At 51.1% G+C, this 21,595-nt stretch overlaps 3 protein-coding genes across 6 annotated transcripts; 1 reads left to right on the forward strand and 2 right to left on the reverse strand.

Annotated features, from left to right (window-relative positions):
* Window positions 1-1,087: 1,087 nt before the first annotated feature.
* Window positions 1,088-10,680, reverse strand: CCT7 (chaperonin containing TCP1 subunit 7). The gene is made up of 12 exons (XM_015863003.3): window positions 10,633-10,680; window positions 9,302-9,455; window positions 9,075-9,181; window positions 8,572-8,697; window positions 7,669-7,721; window positions 7,028-7,199; window positions 5,835-5,999; window positions 5,241-5,429; window positions 4,594-4,691; window positions 4,000-4,132; window positions 2,684-2,890; window positions 1,088-1,675 (listed from the first exon to the last, which is right to left on the reverse strand). Exons 1-12 carry the CDS (start codon window positions 10,636-10,638, stop codon window positions 1,451-1,453), a joined length of 1,635 nt encoding a protein of 544 aa, XP_015718489.2. The 5' UTR covers window positions 10,639-10,680; the 3' UTR covers window positions 1,088-1,450.
* A 254-nt stretch (window positions 10,681-10,934) lies between these two features.
* On the forward strand, window positions 10,935-13,348 carry PRADC1 (protease associated domain containing 1). Its single transcript, XM_015863005.3, has 5 exons — window positions 10,935-11,007; window positions 11,363-11,463; window positions 11,652-11,761; window positions 12,425-12,592; window positions 12,815-13,348. Exons 1-5 carry the CDS (start codon window positions 10,953-10,955, stop codon window positions 12,933-12,935), a joined length of 555 nt encoding a protein of 184 aa, XP_015718491.2. The 5' UTR covers window positions 10,935-10,952; the 3' UTR covers window positions 12,936-13,348.
* A 243-nt stretch (window positions 13,349-13,591) lies between these two features.
* Window positions 13,592-21,544, reverse strand: SMYD5 (SMYD family member 5). 4 transcript variants are annotated; one of them, XM_015863004.3, is made up of 13 exons: window positions 21,423-21,544; window positions 21,244-21,352; window positions 20,381-20,520; window positions 20,058-20,179; window positions 19,263-19,332; window positions 18,688-18,792; window positions 18,139-18,201; window positions 17,826-17,896; window positions 17,552-17,658; window positions 17,103-17,159; window positions 16,104-16,198; window positions 15,788-15,858; window positions 13,592-15,031 (listed from the first exon to the last, which is right to left on the reverse strand). In XM_015863004.3, the coding sequence occupies exons 1-13, from the start codon at window positions 21,516-21,518 to the stop codon at window positions 14,893-14,895; spliced, it is 1,245 nt and encodes a 414-aa protein (XP_015718490.1). In that variant the 5' UTR covers window positions 21,519-21,544; the 3' UTR covers window positions 13,592-14,892. The 4 variants fall into 4 exon arrangements, 3 of the variants coding, with proteins under 3 accessions (XP_015718490.1, XP_085403692.1, XP_085403693.1); XR_014946086.1 differs by lacking the exon at window positions 17,826-17,896; XM_085547566.1 differs by lacking the exon at window positions 21,244-21,352.
* Between the last annotated feature and the right edge of the window lie 51 nt (window positions 21,545-21,595).

The following is a 21,595-nucleotide window of genomic DNA, read 5'->3' on the forward strand; positions in this document are numbered from 1 at the left end:
AAGCATTTCTCCTAGTGGCAACTCAGCCCTGGAGAGCCGTGTCCAAGGCGCTCTGCACAGCGTGTCCCCTCCTGGAAGGTAGCGAGTTGGCCTCTTAAGTTATTTTTTTAACTCTATATAATAAATCTAGGTCTATTTTAGTCTTTCGCAGCGATGTGCCAGTGTCTGGAGAACCAAACGTCCCTATCCCCCATCCCATGGTCACCCTGACCCCAATGCTGGAGGAGGGGACACGAGGGTGACCTTGCGGGCAGCAGGAGGTGACCCCCAAGGAGCTGCTGCAGCAGACCGTGGTTTTAGCACTTTGGTTGGTACTATCACCTGTAGACGCACTTTGATGTTGTTGCTTTGAAACTTTGCCGAGTGTAAACAATGTGTATTTAAAGAATTACAGGAAAAAAAAAAAAAAGAAGAAAAAAAAAAGGGTGTAAAGAGCTATTTTATCGTTCGGCGTTGAATAAAGGCACTCATGAATGAGGAGGGGGGGTCTTGGTTCACATGGGTGGCACTGTGAGCTACAGATCAGTGCACACACAGAGCGCTCAGCAACAAACCAGGAAGGCCAAGTCCTCCTCCCAGCTCCCTTTCTGTTGAGGGCACCATCTCTGCTCCCAAGCTCATGAAGTGAACTGAAATAGCACTGACCAGCATCAAATAGATGTAAATGGGAAGGTTGTGGGAGGTGGGGATGGCCTCTTTTCCTAATAGGTGGTGGGGTTAAGTTACACAAGGGGACATTCAGGTTGGAATTAGGCACATTTCTTCTTGGAACAAGCACTGGATGCTCAGGGAGTGGGGAGGGGGTCACTGTCCATAGAGGTGTTCAAGAACCATGAGCATGTGGCACTTAGGGACATGGTCAGAGAGCACAAGTGGATGGACTGGGAATCTTAGGTGTCTTTTCCAACCTGAATGATTCAGTGACTCTATGAACAAACGTAGAGATGAGCTGTGTTAGAAACACTGTTATGCACTGGGAGTCAGTCCTGCTTCCCAACACCCTGAGTTTTAATTACAGGGTAGAAAACAGTTTGCAAGCTACCCAAACAAGCTCCCACCTCAGAAAAGAACCCAAACCGGCCACCAAAACTCTGCCATAGTTTTATTGAGTTTGAACCTGGGTTCAAAACCCCCAAGCAGAAAGACGTATAAATACCAACCAAGCCCAAGCACACCCACCAGTGTTGGAGAGGGCTCTGATCAGCACGAGGTGAGCCTCAGGGCATCAGTGCTGTGCAGGAAGGGCTGGACCACGACACCTCACAGGAGGCTGCCACTGCCAACGCCAAGATTTGACTCTAATTAAACAAGGCCAGAGGTTACCTGCAAGCCCTCAAAATGACCATCTGGTAAACGGCCTCTTAATTAAAACTAGGAACCAACTCTTTCCCAATCTGCACGTTGGAAGTGAGCGCCAAGCCCTGTCAGGACAGTGCCACAGAGCAGAGTTTCAGTGGTTATGGGGTCTGCCCCGACCCCGACCCCGGCCACCAGGTGGGGCATCCACTGTGGATCGAGGGTTCTTGATTGTTTCATCTACTGACACAATAAGACAGGCGGCCTCGGAGGCAGCCGTCAGTGCGTTGATGCGCACAATGGCCGGCTCCCATACACAGGCCTCAAAGTTATCGGCGATGTCCTCGTTGTTCACATCCACACCGTACCACATGCCTCCCTGTGAGAGAGGAGGGAAGAGGGTCTGGTTACATGGCACAACAGGAGCTGAAGGCAGTGCACTGGGAAGTAAAAGACATGCAAACATTCAAGGAGAGGCAGGGAGAAGAGCTTGAGGTATTCTCCCTGAGTTTTCTTCCTTTATAATAGGGGATGAAGCCTCAGTTGTTAGAAAACAGTGCTTAAAATGGGAAGTTTGCTCCACTTCACCAAGAAGTTGTAGAAGACCTCATGACTGTCTTGCAGCTCACCTGAATCATAGTAATGGCCTGGGTTGAAAAGGACCACAAGGATCACCTCGTTCCAACCCCCTGCTATGTGCAGGGTCACCAACCAGCAGCCCAGGCTGCTCAGAGCCACGTCCAGCCTGGCCTTGAATGCCTGCAGGGATGGGGCATCCACAGCCTCCTTGGGCAACCTGTTCCAGTGCATCACCACCCTCTGAGTGGAAAACTTCCTCCTAATGTCCAACCTAAGCTCTCCCATCTCAGTTTAAAACCATTCCCCTCGTCCTGTCACTCATAAACAGCCATACCCCCTCCTGTTGATACACTCCCTTCAAGTACTGGAAGGCCACAATAAGGTCTCCCCAAAGCCCTCTCTTCTCCGACCTAAACAAACTCAGTTCCCTCAACGTTTCTTCATAGAGAAGACCTTCATGAAGAGACAACGATCTCAAGCAATCAGGACCTTCAGTCTGCAGCTCCTCTAGAAAACACATCACAGAGGTAACTTTTATACTAATTACCTCAATGTTTAATATAGAAGCCTCCCTCCTGACAAACGATGCATTTTTAAATAGCAAATCAGAACTCCCAGCTCTAAAAAAGTCATCCGACAGCTGTGATCAAAGGGAAAACATATCACTTCCTTTTATAGAAACCTGCCTCAAGCCTACACTGGATCTGAAAACAAACCATGGCATTTAATGAAGGAGGACAGGAGCCCACCACAAACCCAACCAAAGGACACCAGCTCTGCAGGCTCTCCCTGCCAGCCGTGCACCTACCTGTGCATGCTTGGCTCGCAGCTTGTTCAGTATGTTGGTGGCATCAAAGCCAGCGTTGTCACAGAGCTGGCGGGGAATGATCTCAAGGGCTTTAGCATAAGCACCTATCAGCAGCTGCTGCTTGCCTGGAATGGTCCTGGAATAGTCACGGAGGTATTTGGAGAGCTCCATCTCTATTGCACCACCACCAGCGACAACAGAGTCGTTCTGGAAGGAAAGAGAACAAGCTGTGCTTACTCTTTGTTGCACAAAAGGGGGAAGAGCAGGAAAACCCCTTTTCCCAAAGGCCTACAGAACGCTGGGGTAATACACATACATCAGGCCCAGGGGAATCTATACTGCCCAGGCCACCACCACCCCCCTGGGAGCACCTCAGGCAGCCTCTGCCAGCAGCTCCTTCCTGCCACCTGCAAGCCAGGGGGATGGTGTGCAGGGCTGTGCTAGCAAACCTCAGCTACCCTTGTGCAGGACAAGCTCCCCCCCCTGTTGTGAAACATTCAGAACAGACGAGATTTGCAGCAGCACTCAGCAGCCAAGTTCTGCTAACTATTTTTTTCTCCCTCCCTATCTGCTTCAGTAGAAAGGATCAGGATGTTCTTTCTGAAAGCAAAGCAGCTCCAAAAAATCTTGACATGCTTCTTCCCATCCCCTCAGGGCACTCAGGCTTAAGGAAGGGGGAAAAAAAAAACAACCGTCCCCACGCATTACGCACAACCCAGAAATACCCACATGTAGAGAACAGCCATCATGCAGGACAAGCAACTCTGCAAGTACAGTACAGTCACATGGGCCTCAGGCTTTCCTCTTGGTGTCACCTGCCCACTTCCACCTGCCAACACCAGCCCCTCCCAGAAGTCACCAACAGAGGCAACATGCAGAATGAACAGGCACGCATGAGACTGAGAAGCTAACAGGCACATTAGATCAGCTCTGCTATTCCCACCCAGCACTGCCAAAAGATCCCAACCCTTCTTAGCAAAGATGTTTATAGAACACACCACAACCCAGCAAGCACATTTAAGTCACAGCACTTGTAACAGAGGAGACAAAACCAGGCATGCCTGAAAAGCAGCTGTCAATGCAGCTGTGAGAATTCTGCCGTAGCCAAGGAATAGCACTTGAGTTAATCAACTAGACACTGCTTGTCTGCATGCTCCACTCTGCAGGCTGAGAGCATTGGGTTTCTCTCAGAGAGACCTCAGCCAAACGTTGAGGTGTGAAGGCACTGCTGGAAATAGCTGCAGCTGTGCCGGGTGTGATCAACAGCCTCAGTGTCTGCTCAACCCCAGCAGGGAATTGCTTCTGCTGGCCCTTACCTTGATAGCTCTCCTGACTATCATGATGGCATCATGCAGGGACCGTTCTGTCTCTTCCATGAACTGCTCTGCACCTCCACGCAGGATTATCGTGCAAGTCTTTGCCTTTGGGCAGCCCGTGAAGAAGTTATACCTGCCAATGCGTGACACAAGAAAGGCTAAGGAGACTGAAAAGCAGTGCTGCTCCTCAACAGGCTCAGCACCACTGGGACACCACACGGGGACAGAGATATTCTTCCCAAGCCAAATGCATGGCTGCAGCTGTCCCACCCCACAGTGACCCCATCAGATCCAAAGCTGAGCAAGTCAATATACAAGACCCCAAAAGGTGTTGCTTTGGAGTTACGAATAAAAATACCACTAAGCCTTCTACAGGGTTCTTGAGGAATAAAGAAACATAAATGCATCTAAAAGGGGTAAGACCTAAATGACAGCTCATTCCCCATGCTCATTAAAGGAATTAATCATGCAATCTTTGTTTTCACACCATCACCCTGAGAGATGCTCAAAGCTGCTCACGCTCATACCCCAACTTTCCAAACCAGTATCACCAGTGCTCCCACAGGGCTGTGTGTTCCCAGCTGGCACATTTACCTTTCTCCTCCGATCTGAGTCTCCTCAAAGAGTTCACACCGGCCCAGTACATCATCTGACAGGGCATTCACACTAGTCTGAATGGAACCACCACAGGCCTGCAGGGGAAGAAGATAAAGCATGGCATTACCAGTGCTGACAAATGAGACAAACCTGCCCAGCAGGCTCCCACTTTCTAGTTTCCTCCCATCATATATCTAAGCAGGCTACCAGGAATAGAAATAACCCTCGACAGCAAAAGATGATGATGTTACTAAAAGCTGAGCCACAGGCTCCAGAGTTCAGTAGCTACACAAAGGCGGCTTAAGGAAAATAGGCAAGGAGCAGGGAAAATAAACTTCTACCAACACACAACATACAGACCCTTATACAATTCAGCAGCAGAGGAAAAAAGGCAGCACAGTAGCAATCAGCCTGCAGTTATTTCTTCCACCAAGGAATAGTTTTGTTACTATGTTGCAGTTCTACATCATCATCATTTGGGCAAAAAATACATTAAAAAAAATGAGTGTTATTTTCCTTTCTACATCCTTGTAAGGAACAGTGTGTTCAGCAACTCGTGGCTGTTTTGGTTTGGGAGAAGCCTGACCAGCCTGGCAACATTCAAGCTAAATCCAAAGTCTTTATGCCAAAACAAAGCAGCTCACCATCATAGTTCTCTTGAGATCTTCCTCTGGGACACGGCCAGCACAAAACATGTCCCTGTCTGCAAAGTACTGGGTGGCCACATCACCGATAGGCAGCTTGGACAGGACAACTTTGGCTCCAGACTTATGGATTTTGTCTAGTTTGTCATACAGGATGTTCCATTCAGCATCCACAATGGCCTGGTAATCCTGGCAGGCATGAGAAAAACAGGCAATACAAATTAATAGGATTTGTAATGAGACTGCAAATGCCACCCCACAGCACCAGGCAAGGGAGAGCTCTGCTAAAGCAAAGGCAGCAGTAATGCTGCTCCACGCAGCCATCCACAGCAACCAACTGCTTTCTCAAGGCAATTTTAGGTCATTCTATGACAAAGAACTACATCTGTTCAAGTGCTTCCAGCAGCAGAACCAAGGATATAAAGAGGCTGGATGACTTGAGTAAAAGGTAGCAATATTCATACTCTTCCCCCAGCATAACACACGAGATAACCTCAGGAGGAAAGATGTGCAGATGGCAATCACAGAGCGCCCAGCTCCTTGACAGCCCAGGAGACACACAGGAGGGGGACAGGCTCCCATTCCAGCTCTTACCTCCACTGTGTTTACTCGGACTTCAGCGTTGTCCTTTTCAGCTTTGAGCTCCAGCTCCACATTCAGCAAAGCAATCTTGGGAGACTGATACTTCTTGGGCTGCATTTCAAACCCAGCGTAAGAGAATGTCTTCTTAAAGGCAACTCCGGCCACCAGCTGGGAATCCTTAAAGAAAAGGGATATTTGTCAGGCTCAACATCCCAGGGTTTTCTCAGCAGGGTTAATAACTCCCAAAGGAAACCTCCTGCTTGAGAACCCTCATTTACAAAGCTCCCACCAACAGCTGTCTCCTTTGACTAACCCACTTTTGAAGCAAATAAGCAGCAAGTATTTTCTTCTCCCTGTTCACAAAACCAGCTTCTATTATCTCCTTTCTATCCCTCAAGACACCACAGAGAAAGATGCTATTCACAATCTCGAGATCAAGGGATGGAGCAATCTGTTCTCTCTCTGATGTCTTTCCCATTTCTATCCTTTGAAGACGGATACTTCTCATTCACTCATTCACCCTGCACTTCAGAGTTTGTTTTTTTTCCATGTGTGAGTGCCCTGGTTTGCTTTCACAAGCTCTGCAGCAGGACAACCCTGCCCAACACTGCCCCCTGAAGTGAAAGAGCAAGAGGCCAAATCTGCATAGGATACAGGAAGGAGAAAGCATCACACATCAGGCTCTCCAACATACTTTGTTGTTGGTTTTTTTTTGCAAAGATACAATCACAGAATCCACACAAAATGGCCTGGGTTGAAAAGGACCACAATGATCATCTGGTTCCAACCCCCTGCTATGAGCAGGGTCGCCAACCAGCAGCCCAGGCTGCCCAGAGCCACATCCAGCCTGGCCTTGAATGCCTGCAGGGATGGGGCATCCACAGCCTCCTTGGGCAACCTGTTCCAGTGCGTCACCACCCCCTGGGTGAAAAACTTCCTCCTAAGATCCAACCTAAACCTCCCGCATCTCAGTTTAAAATCATTCCCTCTTGTCCTATTCACTATCCACCCTCATAAACAGCCATTCCCCCTCCATCTAAATGATGTCTAGATCACTAATTATATCTGCTGTGAAGGCAAAGAGGTAGAAGTACTTTGCTTTGGTAGCTCCCCAGCAGATGTTGTTATCAGGCTGCATTTATGCCAGGGCCAACTCAAACAAGCTGCAATCACTGCCTCCTACCCAAGGCCCCAGGAGAACTTACTTCCAGAGCACCTCCTTGCACCTTCTTGATTCCAATCATTTTGAGCTGCAGCAAGTCATCCAACATCATGACAGCATCCACAACCATCTTGGAAAAAAACTCCTTGCTCTGGGAGATCAGTTTAGAGCTCAGGGCTGTGGCTGCACACTTCTCCAGCAGGCTCCTCTGCTCGCTGTAATGGGGGAAGAACAAAAAGGTCTGACCTTGAAGTTTTAATGGAGGTGCTAGTTATGGTCTGATCAAGCAGACATAGAGCTTAAAACTTAATAATCATCTCAGTAATGTGATTAGCTTGAACTGCAGCTATTCAACACCTAAATACTGATTTGACTTTCAGGGGAGCACTGAGTGTTTAACACTGCCACTGATTTCAGGAAGAGCCACATCTCCACTATCACTTGAAAAAAGAAATCAGACTTCTGTCCTAAGCTTCCCCTAAATGCACATGGAAACACTGGCCTACATCCCTGGCTGCAGTGGAAGCCCAAGGGAGAGCACAGCATCCTTCTCAGAGAGGCAGGAAATTCCGACAGCCAACTCCACCACGGGGCAACAGCTGCTCATCCCATCCTCGAGATCTCAGCCAGACTGAGAGCAGAAGGCAGAAAAGCACAACCAGGTCAACCTTAAAGGAAACTTACTCTTTATCTTCCTTCTTCACTGACACAGCAATGTCTTTGATCTTGTTTACAGCCTGGCAAAACACAAACCAACAGTTGGATTAATGATTCATGCTTGTCAGCTGATCAGATCTCCAATTCCTTTTTGTATTTTATGCTTTTATTCCCTCCTTCAACATCACTGCAGTTTCAAGCACTTGAGCTACCCCATCCTTTCCAGTAGGGCAATTTTAAGAGACATGCAGAAGCAGCAGGTAGAGTTCAAGCACATTTACATACAACCTCAGTCACAATCCAAGCACAAATCACTGATTCCGACTGCTGTAACACTTCCCGCTTTAATGATTACATGCTAAATGAATTACAGAATCACAGAATGGCCTGGGCTGAAAAGGCCCACGATAATCATCTGGTTTCAACCCCCTGCTGTGTGCAGGGTCATCAACCAGCAGACCAGGCTGCCCAGAGCCACATCCAGCCTGGCCTTGAATGCCTGCAAGGATGGGGCATCCACAGCCTCCTTTGAGCAACCTGTTCCAGTGTGTCACCACCCTCTGGGTGAAAAACTTCCTCCTAAGATCCAACCTAAACCTCCTGTTTATAACCATTCCCCCTTGTCCTATCACTATCCACCCTCATTAACAGCTGTTCCCCCTCCTGTTTACATATTCCCTTCTATTTTCCAAGCTAAACAAGCCCAGTTCCCTCAACTTTTCTTCATAGGAGAGGTGTTCCAGAGTAATTTCCTCCTTCTTACACCATAAAAAAATAACTTTTAACAGACTCTGGTGGGATTTTACTGTGATCCTCATATGTTTAAAAGCCTTCTAACCCAGTGAGAAAGAAAAATAGAAGAAAACAGGGGAAAACAGGAAAAAAAAAAGACCAAGCAGAGCCACCCCATCCGGCACAGTGCTGCCTTACCAGCTGTGTGGCTGTGCGGAAGGCACGGATGATGATCTGAGGATGAAGGCCTTCCTCCACATAGGGCTTCACTTGTTTTAGGAACTCAGCAGCAAGCAGAGTTACGGACGTGGTGCCATCACCAACCTGTATGGACAGAACACTTTAGTCACCTATGTACAGCAGAGGCCTCCAGAGGAAAACAGACTTCCTAACTCTCATTGCTCACAGAACTGTGGCTGATTCCTTCAGTGATTAAGAACAAGCTGGGTTCAGACTGCACTCTGTTTGAAGGTGAAGTTTCCCATCTCCCAGCCACCTCTGTTCATGACATTTTGCATCCATAAAACCTCCAAACCCTTCTACCAAATCTGGCAGAAAACCCAGCCAAGCGTTTTAAAGTTATCACAAAAAAGATGAAAGCAATGAAGAAACCAGGATAAACAGCAGCATGCCACAACTGAGTTTGACCACGTAACGCAAAGCCAACGTGCTGCTGCATCCTGTCCAGGTTACCCTCCTACCTCTGCATCCTGAGATTTAGCAATGTCCACCAACGTCTTCGCAGCCGGATGGACAACATCAAGGAGCTTCAGGATGGTGGCCCCGTCGTTAGAGATGGTGGCTTTGCCTACAAGCAATTCAGAAAAAGAAGCTAAGCCCCATATAAAGCTCTTACCGCCTTGAAACAACACACATCGAACAGAGCTTTCCCAGTCTTGCTGTAGAGAGGCTGCTGTGCAGTGCTTACCCCGGTCATCCACAATGAGTTTGTCCATGCCCCGTGGTCCCAGGGTGGTGCGTACAGCCTCGGCGATCACCTGGCAGGCATTGATGTTGCTGACGAGCTGAGGAATCCCCTGCGAGGTGTCAGTGCCCTCCTTCAGCAGGATAACTGGTGTTGGCTGAGGAGAGAAACCAGGGCAGAGCTGTTAGTCCAATCTCAACACGCAGCCCAGCAAGTTCACACTACTAACAAAGTTCACAAACTAACTGAGCTGAGAATCATAGAACTCACAGCATCATAGAATGGTCTGAGTTGAAAAGGACCACAGTGATCAACTGGTTTCAACCCCCTGCTATGGGCAGGGTCGCCAACCAGCAGCCCAGGCTGCCCAGAGCCACATCCAGCCTGGCCTTGAATGCCTGCAGGGATGGAGCATCCACAGCCTCCTTGTGCAACCTGTTCCAGTGCTTCACCGCCCTCTGGGTGCAAAACTTCCTCCTAAGATCCAACCTAAACCTTCCCTGTCTCAGTTTAAAACCATTCCCCCTTGACCTATCACTACAGCTTCCTTCCCTACAGCACAGCCCTATCAAGTCCTGATTTCACTGCCAGACTGTTAAGGACAGCCCTGCTCAGCAGAATAACCACAACAGTCTCCATGACCCCAAGGATGCTGAAAAACATGCTCACATTTAACACATGGAGAACAATATCAAAGTGGTTACACTTCAAGCATACAGGTATGGGCTATAAAATACCAAAGGCAAAACCTCCTGTGCTCCAGGAGATGGCCTGCCCTTAAAGTGACCAGACATGCCCTGCAGGCAAAGCTTTATGCCCAAGCACCGCCCAGTTTTGTTAGGTACCCTGATTGAAGTAACTGCTTGGAGGCAAAGGGGAATATTACACCATGAGTGCCGCACTGTATGATGCCTACACTGAAAAATGCTGCCAAGGGCCTGGGGGGAGCAGAAAAGGGAAAAAAGGGGGTTATGAGCATCACCACCACCTACACCCTATAGAGATCTCTTTGAATGGGAACACGCCGTATCCCGCACCCTGCCCGCTCCCCAGCATCACTATGTGGGCTCAGAGCATCCACAATGACTGACCCCCCCCTCTATCCCCGGCCTATGGGTCCCATCTCACACCGCTGCCCTCCATGCTGGGACCCCCGGGGCCTACTCCCTCACATAGCCCCGTGTAGGCCCCAGGCCCAACCCCGCCGCCATCCCCCCCTCCCCTCCGCCCCAAACGCCGCTGGGCTCCACCACAACGGCTCCCACAGCCTCACGGAGGCCGAGCGGGCCGACACGGAGCGATACAGCACGCGGATGGCGGAGGATTGCGCTCACCATCATGGCGGCGCTCCTCGCTGCCGCTCCCTGCACCGAGCCAGGCCCGCACCCACAATGCACCGCGCCGCCCAGAAGCTTCCCTGAGCGACGGCTTCCGGCCGCGCTCTATGGTGAGGGAGGACAGAGCGGCCGCAGCGAGGCGCCCTTCTTTCCCCCAATGACCATAGAGATGGAGCGACGGGCGCCAACCGCTGCGGCGGAGCGAGATGACAGGAGAGGCGGTCCCGGTGAATGGCAGCAGCGCCAACCAATAGGAAGGCTCGCTCGGAGTAGCTCCTCCAATGAGCGCGGGGTGGGGCGGGGCGCTGAGCGCAGCCATGCTCCGCCGCTCGCTATGGCTCTGGCTCTATCTCTGCTCCTGCCCGGGACGCGGTGAGTGCCGCCCCCCATAGACCCCCACCGACCCCTGTGCCCCCACCCGGCTGCTTTGAACCCCCCATATCCCGGCCATGCCCTATAGCGCTTCCCCTCGGTGCTCCGTGGCCTAATGGGCCCCTTTCTCCCTCAATCTGGGTGTATTTCCCCGACCTGACCCTATTTCCCCTCAATTCACCCCAATCTAGTTGTATTTTACCTCGGTGCACACTGGCCCTTCCATACATCACAATCCGAGTTCATTTTCCTCCTATACACACAAGCCTGGGTGCATTTCCCCTCCCTATATAGGCTCAGTTATTCCCCATTTACTTTCCTAAGCCTCCCATTTCCTCCCTATTTCTCCCTACAGCTTTACGTATCCATGAGTATCTCTATTTCCAAGTGCTGAGCCCTGGAGACATCCGCTATATCTTCACTGCCACTCCAGCCAAAGACTTCGGTGGGGTGTTTGTAAGTATTAAGAACTCAATTCAGCTTCCCCATCCTTCTGTTCCTCCACTGCATGGCCTTAAAACCTTATATCAAATTAGATCCAATTGCTTTTCTACAAGCTTTCCCTTTGGCTTGTGCTGGAGGGGATGAGCGGGGTTGGGAACAGCCCCGATCTCACTCACTCCCTCTTTGTTTCATGCTTGGAGAACACAAGGTACGACCAGATCCACCTGGTGCCAGCAGATCCCCCCGAGGCCTGTGGAGAGCTGAACAATGGGGTCTTCATCCAGGACCAGATTGCTTTGGTGGAGAGGGGGTACGTGTCTGTTTGGTTTCTATTTATCCAGAGTCTGAGGTTCTGAGTGAGGGATGATGCCAGGCAAACAATCCCTATAGTCCCCATAGTCCCTGTCTTGTGCATCATCTACTGGGCAAGCTTTGGTATTAAGGCTGGTAAAGACAAGACATTGAGTTCAACCATCAACACACCCAACCATCCCCACTGACCACGTTCCTCACTGCCACATCTCTGTGGTTCTGGAACTCCATCTGTGACTCCATCACTCCCTTTGTAGCTGTGCCAGGACCTCACTGCTCCTTTGGATAACATTATTTCCTAACATCCAACCTGACCACCCCCTGCCTCCAACCTCCTTTTAGTGAGTTGAATGGAGCTGCCAACCTGAGTTCAATGGAGCCATAAGGTCTGCCCTGAGCCTCCTCTTCTCCAGCCTGACCCATCTCAATTCCCCCAGCAGCTCCCCATTAAAGCTGTGCCCCAACCCCCTCATTGCCCTTCTATGTACACACTCCAGAGCCTCAATGTCTGTCTTGTTGTGGGCCCAAGACTGGGATACAGACCTACACACACATCCCGCCTGCACTTCTGTCTGCCAATGCTGCCTGTCCTGCTGCAGTTGGAGGATGCAGAAGGTTCTATAGGCAGCTGCCAGCCAAAGATTTGTCCTCTCTGTCTCAGGGGCTGCTCGTTCCTGTCAAAGACACGTGTGATCCAGGAACACGGAGGACGGGCGGTGATCATTGCAGATAATGCCTATGATAACGACAGCTTCTACATTGAGATGATCCAGGATAGCACCAGGCGGACGGCCGACATCCCCGCTCTCTTCCTGCTGGGCAGGGATGGGTAGGTGCCTTGGCCAAGAAACATTTGATCTGCATCTCATGGGAAGGGACAAACCCCATTCCCAACTAATGTGGTGGGTCCCAGTGATCAGTCCATCAGCCTGGGCTTTATGAGCCAACTCTTTGGTGGATTCAAGAGCTTTAATCCACATTTTCTAATGGAGGTGGTACCTGTTGGGTCTCCGCTCTCCTTCATACACGTCTCATTTCTTTCCTTTGCCAGGTACATGATCAGACGCTCTCTGGAACAGCACGGACTCCCATGGGCCGTCATCTCCATTCCTGTCAACGTCACCAGCATCCCAACGTATGAAATGATGCAGCCTCCTTGGACCTTCTGGTAGAGGTGGGAAGGCTGCAGCACATCGAGGACTTCTTGCTGGATCCCAGGAACCAGGTGTGAGGGAAGGGTCCTGCCCTGCTCCAGAAATCCCACCAGCCTCACCCCAAGGTTTAACAATGGTTCAAATCTTTATGCTGCCCGCTGGCGTGTAGCTGAACAGCAGAACAACCCAACGTGGTCACCTTGAGCCCAGCACTGAGCAAACTTCGTTGTGACTCTCTGGGAGGGCAGCACAGGCTGGTGCTTCCCTGAGAAACATTTGAATGATGCTGAGATACTGACAGTAATTTGCATTGCTGATATAGAGGGCTGCAGTCCAAAGGGGGAGGGGAGGGAGCGTTTGCTCTGTACTAGCAGGGCTCATCCAACATCTGTATATTTTTGTCTGAGCTAATGAAGTGTGAATGAGTTTTAGAGAGAGTTGCTCTTTTTTTAAGTAGCCTTGTCCCTAACAATGATTTTCCCAATACACTTCCTCCCAATCCATTTGCTTCTTACAACTGGGGCAGGGCACAATTCAGACCCACACAGACCCAGAGCCTGGACCTTATGGGGCATTTCTACCCTTGTCCTTCCATCCCACCACCAAGACCAGCCCCCATTCATTCTCTGCAGCCACCACCATCCATTTTAACAGTACAAACAACACAGCCCCAATTCTCACCAGTCTCGGTTTATTACGAACACTGAAGGGCACGTGGCCCTGGGACACCTGAGGCTGGGGACAAGCAGCGGGGTGCAGGGCTGGCAGTGATGGTCACGTCAGAGGTGCCCATCCACAGCATCACCTTCATTCCCACAATCCAAACACCACAGGCTTGAGGGAAATGTGGCAGAAAAGCAGCTCCCTAAACCCCATGGGGGGAAAAAAAATACCCCAGGTGCTTCCCCAGTCTGTCATTTGGAGCTGTTCTCTCCCTCCAGCTGGGCAATGCACACCCCCAGAGCTGCTCACAACAGTGCTGGGTTGGTGATGCTTGGCTGGCAGTGACAAGTCCATGCTGGGTGCTGTGGACGGACAAACTGCTTCACATGTGGAAGCACGAGACGGCTGCCACTCATAAATGTCCTTTCAATGCAGCCCAAGGCTGGAAAGTTCACTCTCTGCAAAACCCAAAACAGTTCTAGGGATTTGGAGGTGGTTTTGCTTATGAAATGTTATAGCCTGTGTCAGGTTCGTGCTAGTAACGTGGCACTTCCTCCTCCCCAAACAGCCCCTTGGGGCTTTATATCATATCAAGGATAAAACTGAGGCAGGAGAGAGATCCCTGCAGGGTCAGCCCCTCTCTCCCTGCTGGTCTCTGGCATCTGAGCAACCCCTGAGGCATCTCTGTCCCCCCTGCGATATCGTTCTGACCCTCACTTGCTGCTCACCAAGTCAAGGCATGGAATGGAGTATATATAAGGACCCCAGCTCCTTGGTGTGTAGATAGTGCTAATATAGACATTAAATAGTACCCCTCGTGCACAAACACACGTACACACACGTATTCCCCTCATCCCTGCAGGGTAGGAAAGAACATGCTACTCCGCACCCATGGCCAGCACTGACACAGGAGGAGCCTTGGAGGTGGCCACAATATGACCATCACCACATCCCCTACCCCAGCCCAGGGCCCCTCTCTCCTTCAGCTTCCCCTGCAAGCACCAGCTGGCCCCATAGGGTCTGGGATATGGCAAGGGGGCTGCTGGCTCACAGCCTCACAAGGGAGAAATGGATGGGCTGGTAAACACACACACACACACACACACACACACACACACGCACAGAGCACAAGGGCAGGTGGAAGCAGGGCCTGCCTCCAGCTCCCCTCACTGCCCCACTCTGCCAGACCTCTGCCAGCACACAGCCTCCCACCCGACCCCACAACACAACCCTGTTTCTAGTATTAAAGCTGCTGCCTCTGGGAGGACCCCCCGGTCCCATCCCATCCCTTTACTCTCGCCCAAGGCCAAGATCAAACATCGGTCATCTCATCCTCCAGCTCAGCATCATCTGTCTCCCCTTCAGCCTCCTCTTCTTCATCTGATGTCACATCGGGGTCGTCGGCTTGTGCTAGGCACTTGGGACACGAGCAGGTAAACAAGTAGTTCTCCCTGCAAAGAGGGTCAGGAAAAAGTGTAAGGGAGTTGAGACAGGCACAACTCAGACTTGATGCTCAGATGAGGTGAAAGTTATCAGATTAGAGGGGGGAGTGGGGGAGATTCTCCACCCCACAGGTGCAACTGGACATCAGCATGGTGACCATTAGCAGAAGGATGGAGAAGGAAAAGGAAGGTGGTGAGGACAGCAACAGTTTGCCAGGTCCAAAGAGGGGACCAAATGAGCTGCAGCCCATGAAGGGAGCACATAAACAGAAGGAGGAATGGCTGTTTATGAGGGTGGACAGTGATAGGACAAGGGGGGATGGTTTGAAACTGAGACAGGGAAGGTTTAGGTTGGATATTAGGAGAAAGTTTTTCACTCAGAGGGTGGTGACACACTGGAACAGGTTGCCCAAGGAGGCTGTGGATGCCCCATCCCTGCAGGCATTCAAGGCCAGGCTGGATGTGGCTCTGGGCAGCCTGGTCTGCTAGTTGGAGACCCTGCACACAGCAGGGGGTTGAAACCACATGATCATTGTGGTCCTTTTCAACCCAGGCCATTCTATGATTCTATGATAAGAGGACACCAGGGAGCCCTGGGCTTGCTCGGAGATAAGTGTGATAATAGCACAGGCGAAGCTGCACATACAGACTGCCACAAGCACACCAGCCAGCTCACAGCCACATGGCAGGGCCCTTAACAGAGAACCCAAGCTGTGACTGGAGGTGTGTGTGATCCCCCCATGTCCATCCAAACAGCTCCTGTACCTGAGTATCTTGTTGCGGCTGTGTCTGCTCCGTTCCCTCTGACAGCAGTCCAAATAACTGATGCAGATTTCCTATAAGCAAAGAGAAAGAGGCCAGACTGAGAGCTTCTTCCTATGAACCCAAAGCAGCAGTTTGTACTGGCCTCCCCCCAAAAGACAAGTGGAAACATAGAGTGTGGCAACTCCCACATAGAATAAGGTATGAATCCACCAGAGCTAGGCAAAAATTAATGCAAGAGGCAGAAGCTACAGGGCTGGGAACGTGCTATGCTAAGGTATGATGTCACCTCAGGTTCACCTGCACCCCTGTGTCTCACCTCTCCTGCTTCAATGTCCTCCAGAGCAGTCAGATGCAAGAGGAAGTTGTTGTCTGGGAAGGATGTCTCAGCGTTGGGGATGCAGCTGTGGTTACCTAAAAGGAAGAGAGAGTAAAGCTGCTAAATGTCACTGGGCAAACTCTGCTTTTTAGCTAGTGGTGGACAGGGGCACCAGCACTGCATTCTCCACTCACACAGGGGACTAGAAGAGTCTCAAGTCCCCTGCAGAACAAGGTGCAGGGTCAGAGCTCTCCAAACACAAATAAAACAACACTCAGGGAGACAAAGTTGTCTTGGATCAACCCCTGGGGTGCTCAGCATCATCCCATGCCCTTGTGTGTCCAAAGAAGGGCGCACAGAGTAACACTGCTCCCTCACTTTCCTGCTCTCACAGCAGCCCATGTCCAGACCCCACAGTGCTGAGAACACTTTGGAGTGACAGAAGGCAGCTCTGAGTGCTGGGTCAACCTCTCCCACATTCTAACAGCCCCGATAAGAAAGGCTCCTCCCTTGCCTTAATGGCTCATTCAGCTCCATCACACACAGACAAGGCAGGAGACTGTCTCTTCACTAATTGCACATAAAGTTCCTGGAGCTCACATTACATCTAAGACCATTCAAGCTAGGACTGACCATTCCATGGATAGGCCAGATGCCAGGAAACAATGAGAGAGCAACCAGGCCCCAGGACAGCAGCAATCCCATCCCAATTCACCAATCCCATCATGCCCACTGATGGGAAGCATAAGCCCACTTTGCCAGAGCCTATTAGGAATTGTTCAAGTTGGAAGGGACCCTTAAAGGCCATCTAGTCCAACTCCTTGCAGTGAACAGGAACATCTGCTGCTCCATCATCTAGCCTGACCTTGAATATATCCAAGGACAAGGCATCCACCACCTCCCTGGGTGACCTGTTACAGTGCCTAGAGGTGAGCTTATCTAGAACAGCACAACTCCCACCTCTCTATCAGCTTTCCTCCCAGTCCTTGTGTTACTTACAGCAGCTCTGAAGCATGTAGAGACCTGACCCCTCACAGTTGAGGAACTCTCCAGATTCTGCAATACAGAGAAGGGTTAAAGTGAGGGTTAAAGCTGTGCATGAGTTTTTCTGGCTCTCCCAGGCATTCAGCTCAGTGCATGTACTGAGAGTCACCCATCAGTGCAGAGCACACTCAGACAGCACCGCTCTGGGGTTTGTGTGGAGAACCCTCTGCTGGAGGGTCACTTCCAACGCACCTTTCCCTTCCCACTGGGAGGGATGGAGAGCATGAAGATTTGCATTCCTTGTTCAAGCACACACTCCCTGGCCTGTCTCTGTAACTCATCCAGACAAACAAATGCTACAAGTCTTTGAACGCTGACTATAAATGGTAGTTTTATGGACAGGATCCCCCTAACATAAGCCTTCCAGCTGCCTGACGCTACCTACAGCCACAGCAGAGCCTTACCCTTCTCAATGTCCTTGTAGAGCTGGTCAATGAAGGCGTCCAGCTCCTCTCGTTGCAGCATGGGGAGATCCAGAGCATCACAAGCATGTACCCACTGGCTCAGGGAGCTATGGGAAAGTAAAGGACACCATTACAGCCCCACAGTGCTACCAGTACACAGTGGGAGCTAAGGGTTAAACCCAGGGGCTTCAAGTGGCCAAAGTCTGTCAGAGGGATGCCAAAGGGTTGGATACTGCTGAAATAAAAGACTGCTTCACCCAGAAAGCCCCATTACCTGGTTCCTATGCCTTGGCCATTGGTCCCAACGAGAGCAAAGAGAGATCGAAAGCCTTCTGGTGTGAACCACTGCAGAAGGGAGATCAGAAATCAGCTGAGCTCAGGCCAATCTGCGGCAGAACTCCAGTCTACATGCACCTCAAACCCCACAAGGAGCTTTAGAATCACAAGGTTGGAAAGGACCTATAAGATCATCTTTGGGGGAAGCAAGAAATGGACAGAATCCCAGGAAAGCTCTGGCCTTAGGGGCAGACATAACCCAAAAGGACTGGCACCCAACACAAGGTCCCACTTCTCCTTGTTCAACTCACCCTGCTGAGTTGTTCGTCATAAAGGGCTTCAGTGAAGAGCAAACGCAGCAGCTCCAGCTGGCCCTGGCAGAACACAGCAACACCATCAGGGTGGACAGACACTGCTGGGAGTCAGACCCAGGCTGATAGTCAAGCCCAGCACAGGCCAGAAGGTTCAGAAGTCAGACTCCCAGTCCTTCTCTGCAAGGCTGGGGGCTGTTGCCCTTAAAGCAGTGATAAGACACCCATTTTAGCAGCAAAATCCACCTGCTGAGGTGATACTCTGCAGCTAACTAACACCCTGTCCCATTTCCATAGCCAAAGCATCCCCACAACAGGAAGGAACAGCGTGTTCTGCTGTAGGATTGCAGCCCCAAAGCCCTCTCAGCAGCCCACTTCCTCTCTATCAGCTGAGCTGGCCCCAAACAGGGCTCTGTATCCCCCTCTGTGCTTGGGATTTCCACTGTCTCCCATTCCAGCTGGGGATGCTGCACCCACGGGCTCATAGATGCGGGCAAGAAGAGGGCAGGTTCAGGGATTCCCTGCATCCAACGTGTCCAATACTCTTACCTTAAATTTGTCCCCCAGTAGCTTGTGTGCAATCTCCTCCTCTTCGTTTGCTGTCTTGCTGCAGAACTGGGAGAAAGCCTTGATCCACCAGTCCTTGTCTTTAGCCTGAAACAGGAATCAACTGTATTGCATCTGAACCAAACATGCTGCACCAATACCTCTTTATTCCCCAGCCTTCAGAGAGAGAGAAAGGAGAGGATGAGTCCCACTGGGCTCAGACATATTCAGTCTGCCATCAAGAACCATCAGAAGCAGTTGCACAGTAGTGGCTTATTGGAAGTAAACATTGAGATTGCCAAGGCAAAAAAAAAAACCAACCAGAAATGGAGCCAAAGGAAAGGTTCACTTCTGTCTAATTAATTTGGTATGGAAAAATGATCTGCTTGGCTCAGGGCATAGATGCATCCTCTGCTGCCTGCTGTCTCTATAGCCAGGGATCATGAGATGTTGACATCTATTCAAGCAGGAAATTGCTCTGCCAGACATTGGAGAAGAGATCAGCCCTTGAGAATAACAGCTACAACTGGAAAAGGAAACCACACGCTGGCAGCTGCTGACCCAAACTGCAAACCTACCTGTTTGACAGTGGCGACCATCCGGGCCATCAGCATGATGCTGGAAGTCTCCGGTGGATAATGCATGTTTCTGGAGAATAACAAAGGAAAACATTGATATCAGTGCTGGTATGGAAATAAAAAAGCTTGAAGGAAGCAGGAGCAGCTGCCATCCCTGTGGGCAGGCCTGCACTCATCTGTCACAGCAAATCAGCCAGCCCGGCACCACTACATGGAGACATAGTGCTGCTGGGGGTAAGAAGCTGAGCACCCACCTGGCTGCTCAGAGCATACAATAAATCCCCACTATTCTGTCAAACTACAGTCCAAAGAACACTAATGGCCCCACACAAAGCCCAAGACTGCAGCAAGAACTGGGCTTTGTGACCAGCTTTGAGGCAGAGATGTCGCTTCTCCCCTTTGTGCCATTTTAGGATTTGCATGCAGGGACAGCAATTCATGTATCTACAAAGGTGCTGCTTGGCAGATCCTAAGTTGGAGATGGCCCAACTCCAAAAGGTTGGAGATGTGCAGACATGACAGAATTGAAGGAGCAAGGGGCATGCAGCTTTAGTGCTCTGTAGCCCTTTACTGGGGGACAAATAGGAACTGCTCAGCCCCAAGTCAAAGCCCCACAACAGCCAACACAAATCCTAGCATGGCTACAGAGCAGAGCAGTATCCCACAGCTTCCACAGCTGTATCACGCAGAGATGCAAAGCAACAATGGCCCTCAGCCCTGGTCCCAAGCCAGTGTCACCCAGCCTGGGAAAGCCTCCACCTCTGCCTGTAAGCAACAGGCGGGTTGATCCCCTACCTCCATGCCTCCTGCAGCTTGTTGAGGGGGTGAGTGGGGTCATCACGGGACGAGCCAAGGCAGAGGACTTGGTGGTACTGCTCCAAAGCAGCCTGCCTGCACTCAGCACTGCAGTACGTCACCTAGAGCAAAAGGCACAGCACTCAGCGTTGGCTATGGCAGCAGGAAAAGGGCTTCTGGACCCAGCCGAGCCCCAGCTCTTTAGCAGAAGGAAAAGGCAGCCATCCATCAGAGGGCAGAAAGTCACACCAAAGGACTGGCTGGATACTACAAAGAAGTCAGTGACCCCAAGGAGATCACAGTCCTCCCCGACAGCCCCATACCTGGCAGTGAGGACACTGCTGGTGCAGGTCTTTGCGGATGCTGCACTGTTCCGGGTGAGGCAGCACCAGAGAGCTCCTCCCCAGCAGTCGCTGGGCATTCTCCTCTGCTGTCTCCAAAGCCCTCAGGCAGTGATCACAGGCTGCAAGCAGAAAACATAACCCCGTGAGACACGTGTTTAAGGGCCCTATAACACAAGACAAGCATCCCCACACCCCTGTCCTTAAGGGCCATGTGATACAAGCAACAAGTGTCCTCCTTTTGCTGACCTGCAGCAGAGCTCAGCACACAGCACGGTCTAGGTAGGACAAGGCCCAGCTTGTGTCCAACCCCACTTTTGCCTTTCTTCTCTCCAGGTCTATCTCTCTATCCCCTCCTTCTGTCCAAGACCCAAAAGCAAGAAGCACACTGTGCTCGCTCTTCCAGCTGGTTAACAGTGTCCAGAGTAGGGCAATGAAGGCGTGAAGGAGCACAAGGCTTATGGGGAGCAGCTGAGGGGATATGGGATGGAGAAAAGCTCAGTCTGGAGGGGGCCCAGGGGAGACATAACAGCCTGAATGAGGCTGGAGTGAGGTGTGGGTCATTAAGAGCCATAGGATAAGAGGTGATGGCCTTCAGCTGCACCAGGGGAGGGCCAGGTTGGATATAAGGAATCATTTCTTCTCCATAAGAGCCATCAGGCAGCGGCACAGCTACCCAATGGAGATACTCCAGAACCGTATGGGGTTTAGCACTGAAAGACCTAACGGGCACAGATGTTGGCTTTGGGGACATTGGGAGCTCTTTTCCAACCCTATAGACTGTATGGAAGCAGCATTACTCAGCCCCAACCCAAAACCCCCCCACATCACCCAGCCCAGCTCACCTCGGTAGTTATAAAGCGCGTTCCAAAGGAACTGCGACGACACCACCGGCTTCTCCACGAACACCGCCTCCCCTTTGCGGATGCTCCGGGTGGCGAACAACCCCTTCCCCTACAATGGGACATAAACCCGGCTTTAGGGAGGAGCAGGATGCGGAGCTCCTCACCTTAGCACAGCTCACCTTAGCGCTGCTGATGAACCGAGCTTCGGCCGCAGCCCCAACACCGGGCCGGGCTCCTATCGCCGCTCCATACACGTCCCCCGCCGCGGCGGCCATCTTCGGGCGGCGACTATCCACGCTCTGACCTACGGGGGCGGGGAGCTCTTCTTCCCCTTCCTCCTCCTCCTCCTCCT

Source organism: Coturnix japonica, chromosome 4 (genome assembly GCF_054131305.1).
Source record: "Coturnix japonica strain WE chromosome 4, WE-NBRP24, whole genome shotgun sequence".
Taxonomy (NCBI): Eukaryota; Metazoa; Chordata; class Aves; order Galliformes; family Phasianidae; genus Coturnix; species Coturnix japonica.

Coding starts and splice junctions, on each gene's coding strand:
- CCT7 (XM_015863003.3), bottom strand. Junction 9,182..9,301: donor ACTCATTGTGGATGACCGGG/GTAAGCACTGCA, acceptor AATTGCTTGTAG/GCAAAGCCACCATCTCTAAC. Junction 4,692..5,240: donor ATCTCAAGAGAACTATGATG/GTGAGCTGCTTT, acceptor CTTCCCCTGCAG/GCCTGTGGTGGTTCCATTCA.
- PRADC1 (XM_015863005.3), top strand. CDS start 10,953: ATGCTCCGCCGCTCGCTATGGCTCTGGCTCTATCTCTGCTCCTGCCCG. Junction 11,008..11,362: donor CTGCTCCTGCCCGGGACGCG/GTGAGTGCCGCC, acceptor TTCTCCCTACAG/CTTTACGTATCCATGAGTAT. Junction 12,593..12,814: donor TTCCTGCTGGGCAGGGATGG/GTAGGTGCCTTG, acceptor TTCCTTTGCCAG/GTACATGATCAGACGCTCTC.
- SMYD5 (XM_015863004.3), bottom strand. CDS start 21,518: ATGGCCGCCGCGGCGGGGGACGTGTATGGAGCGGCGATAGGAGCCCGG. Junction 17,897..18,138: donor ATGACGAACAACTCAGCAGG/GTGAGTTGAACA, acceptor TCCCTTCTGCAG/TGGTTCACACCAGAAGGCTT. Junction 16,199..17,102: donor CTACATGCTTCAGAGCTGCT/GTAAGTAACACA, acceptor TCTTCCTTTTAG/GTAACCACAGCTGCATCCCC.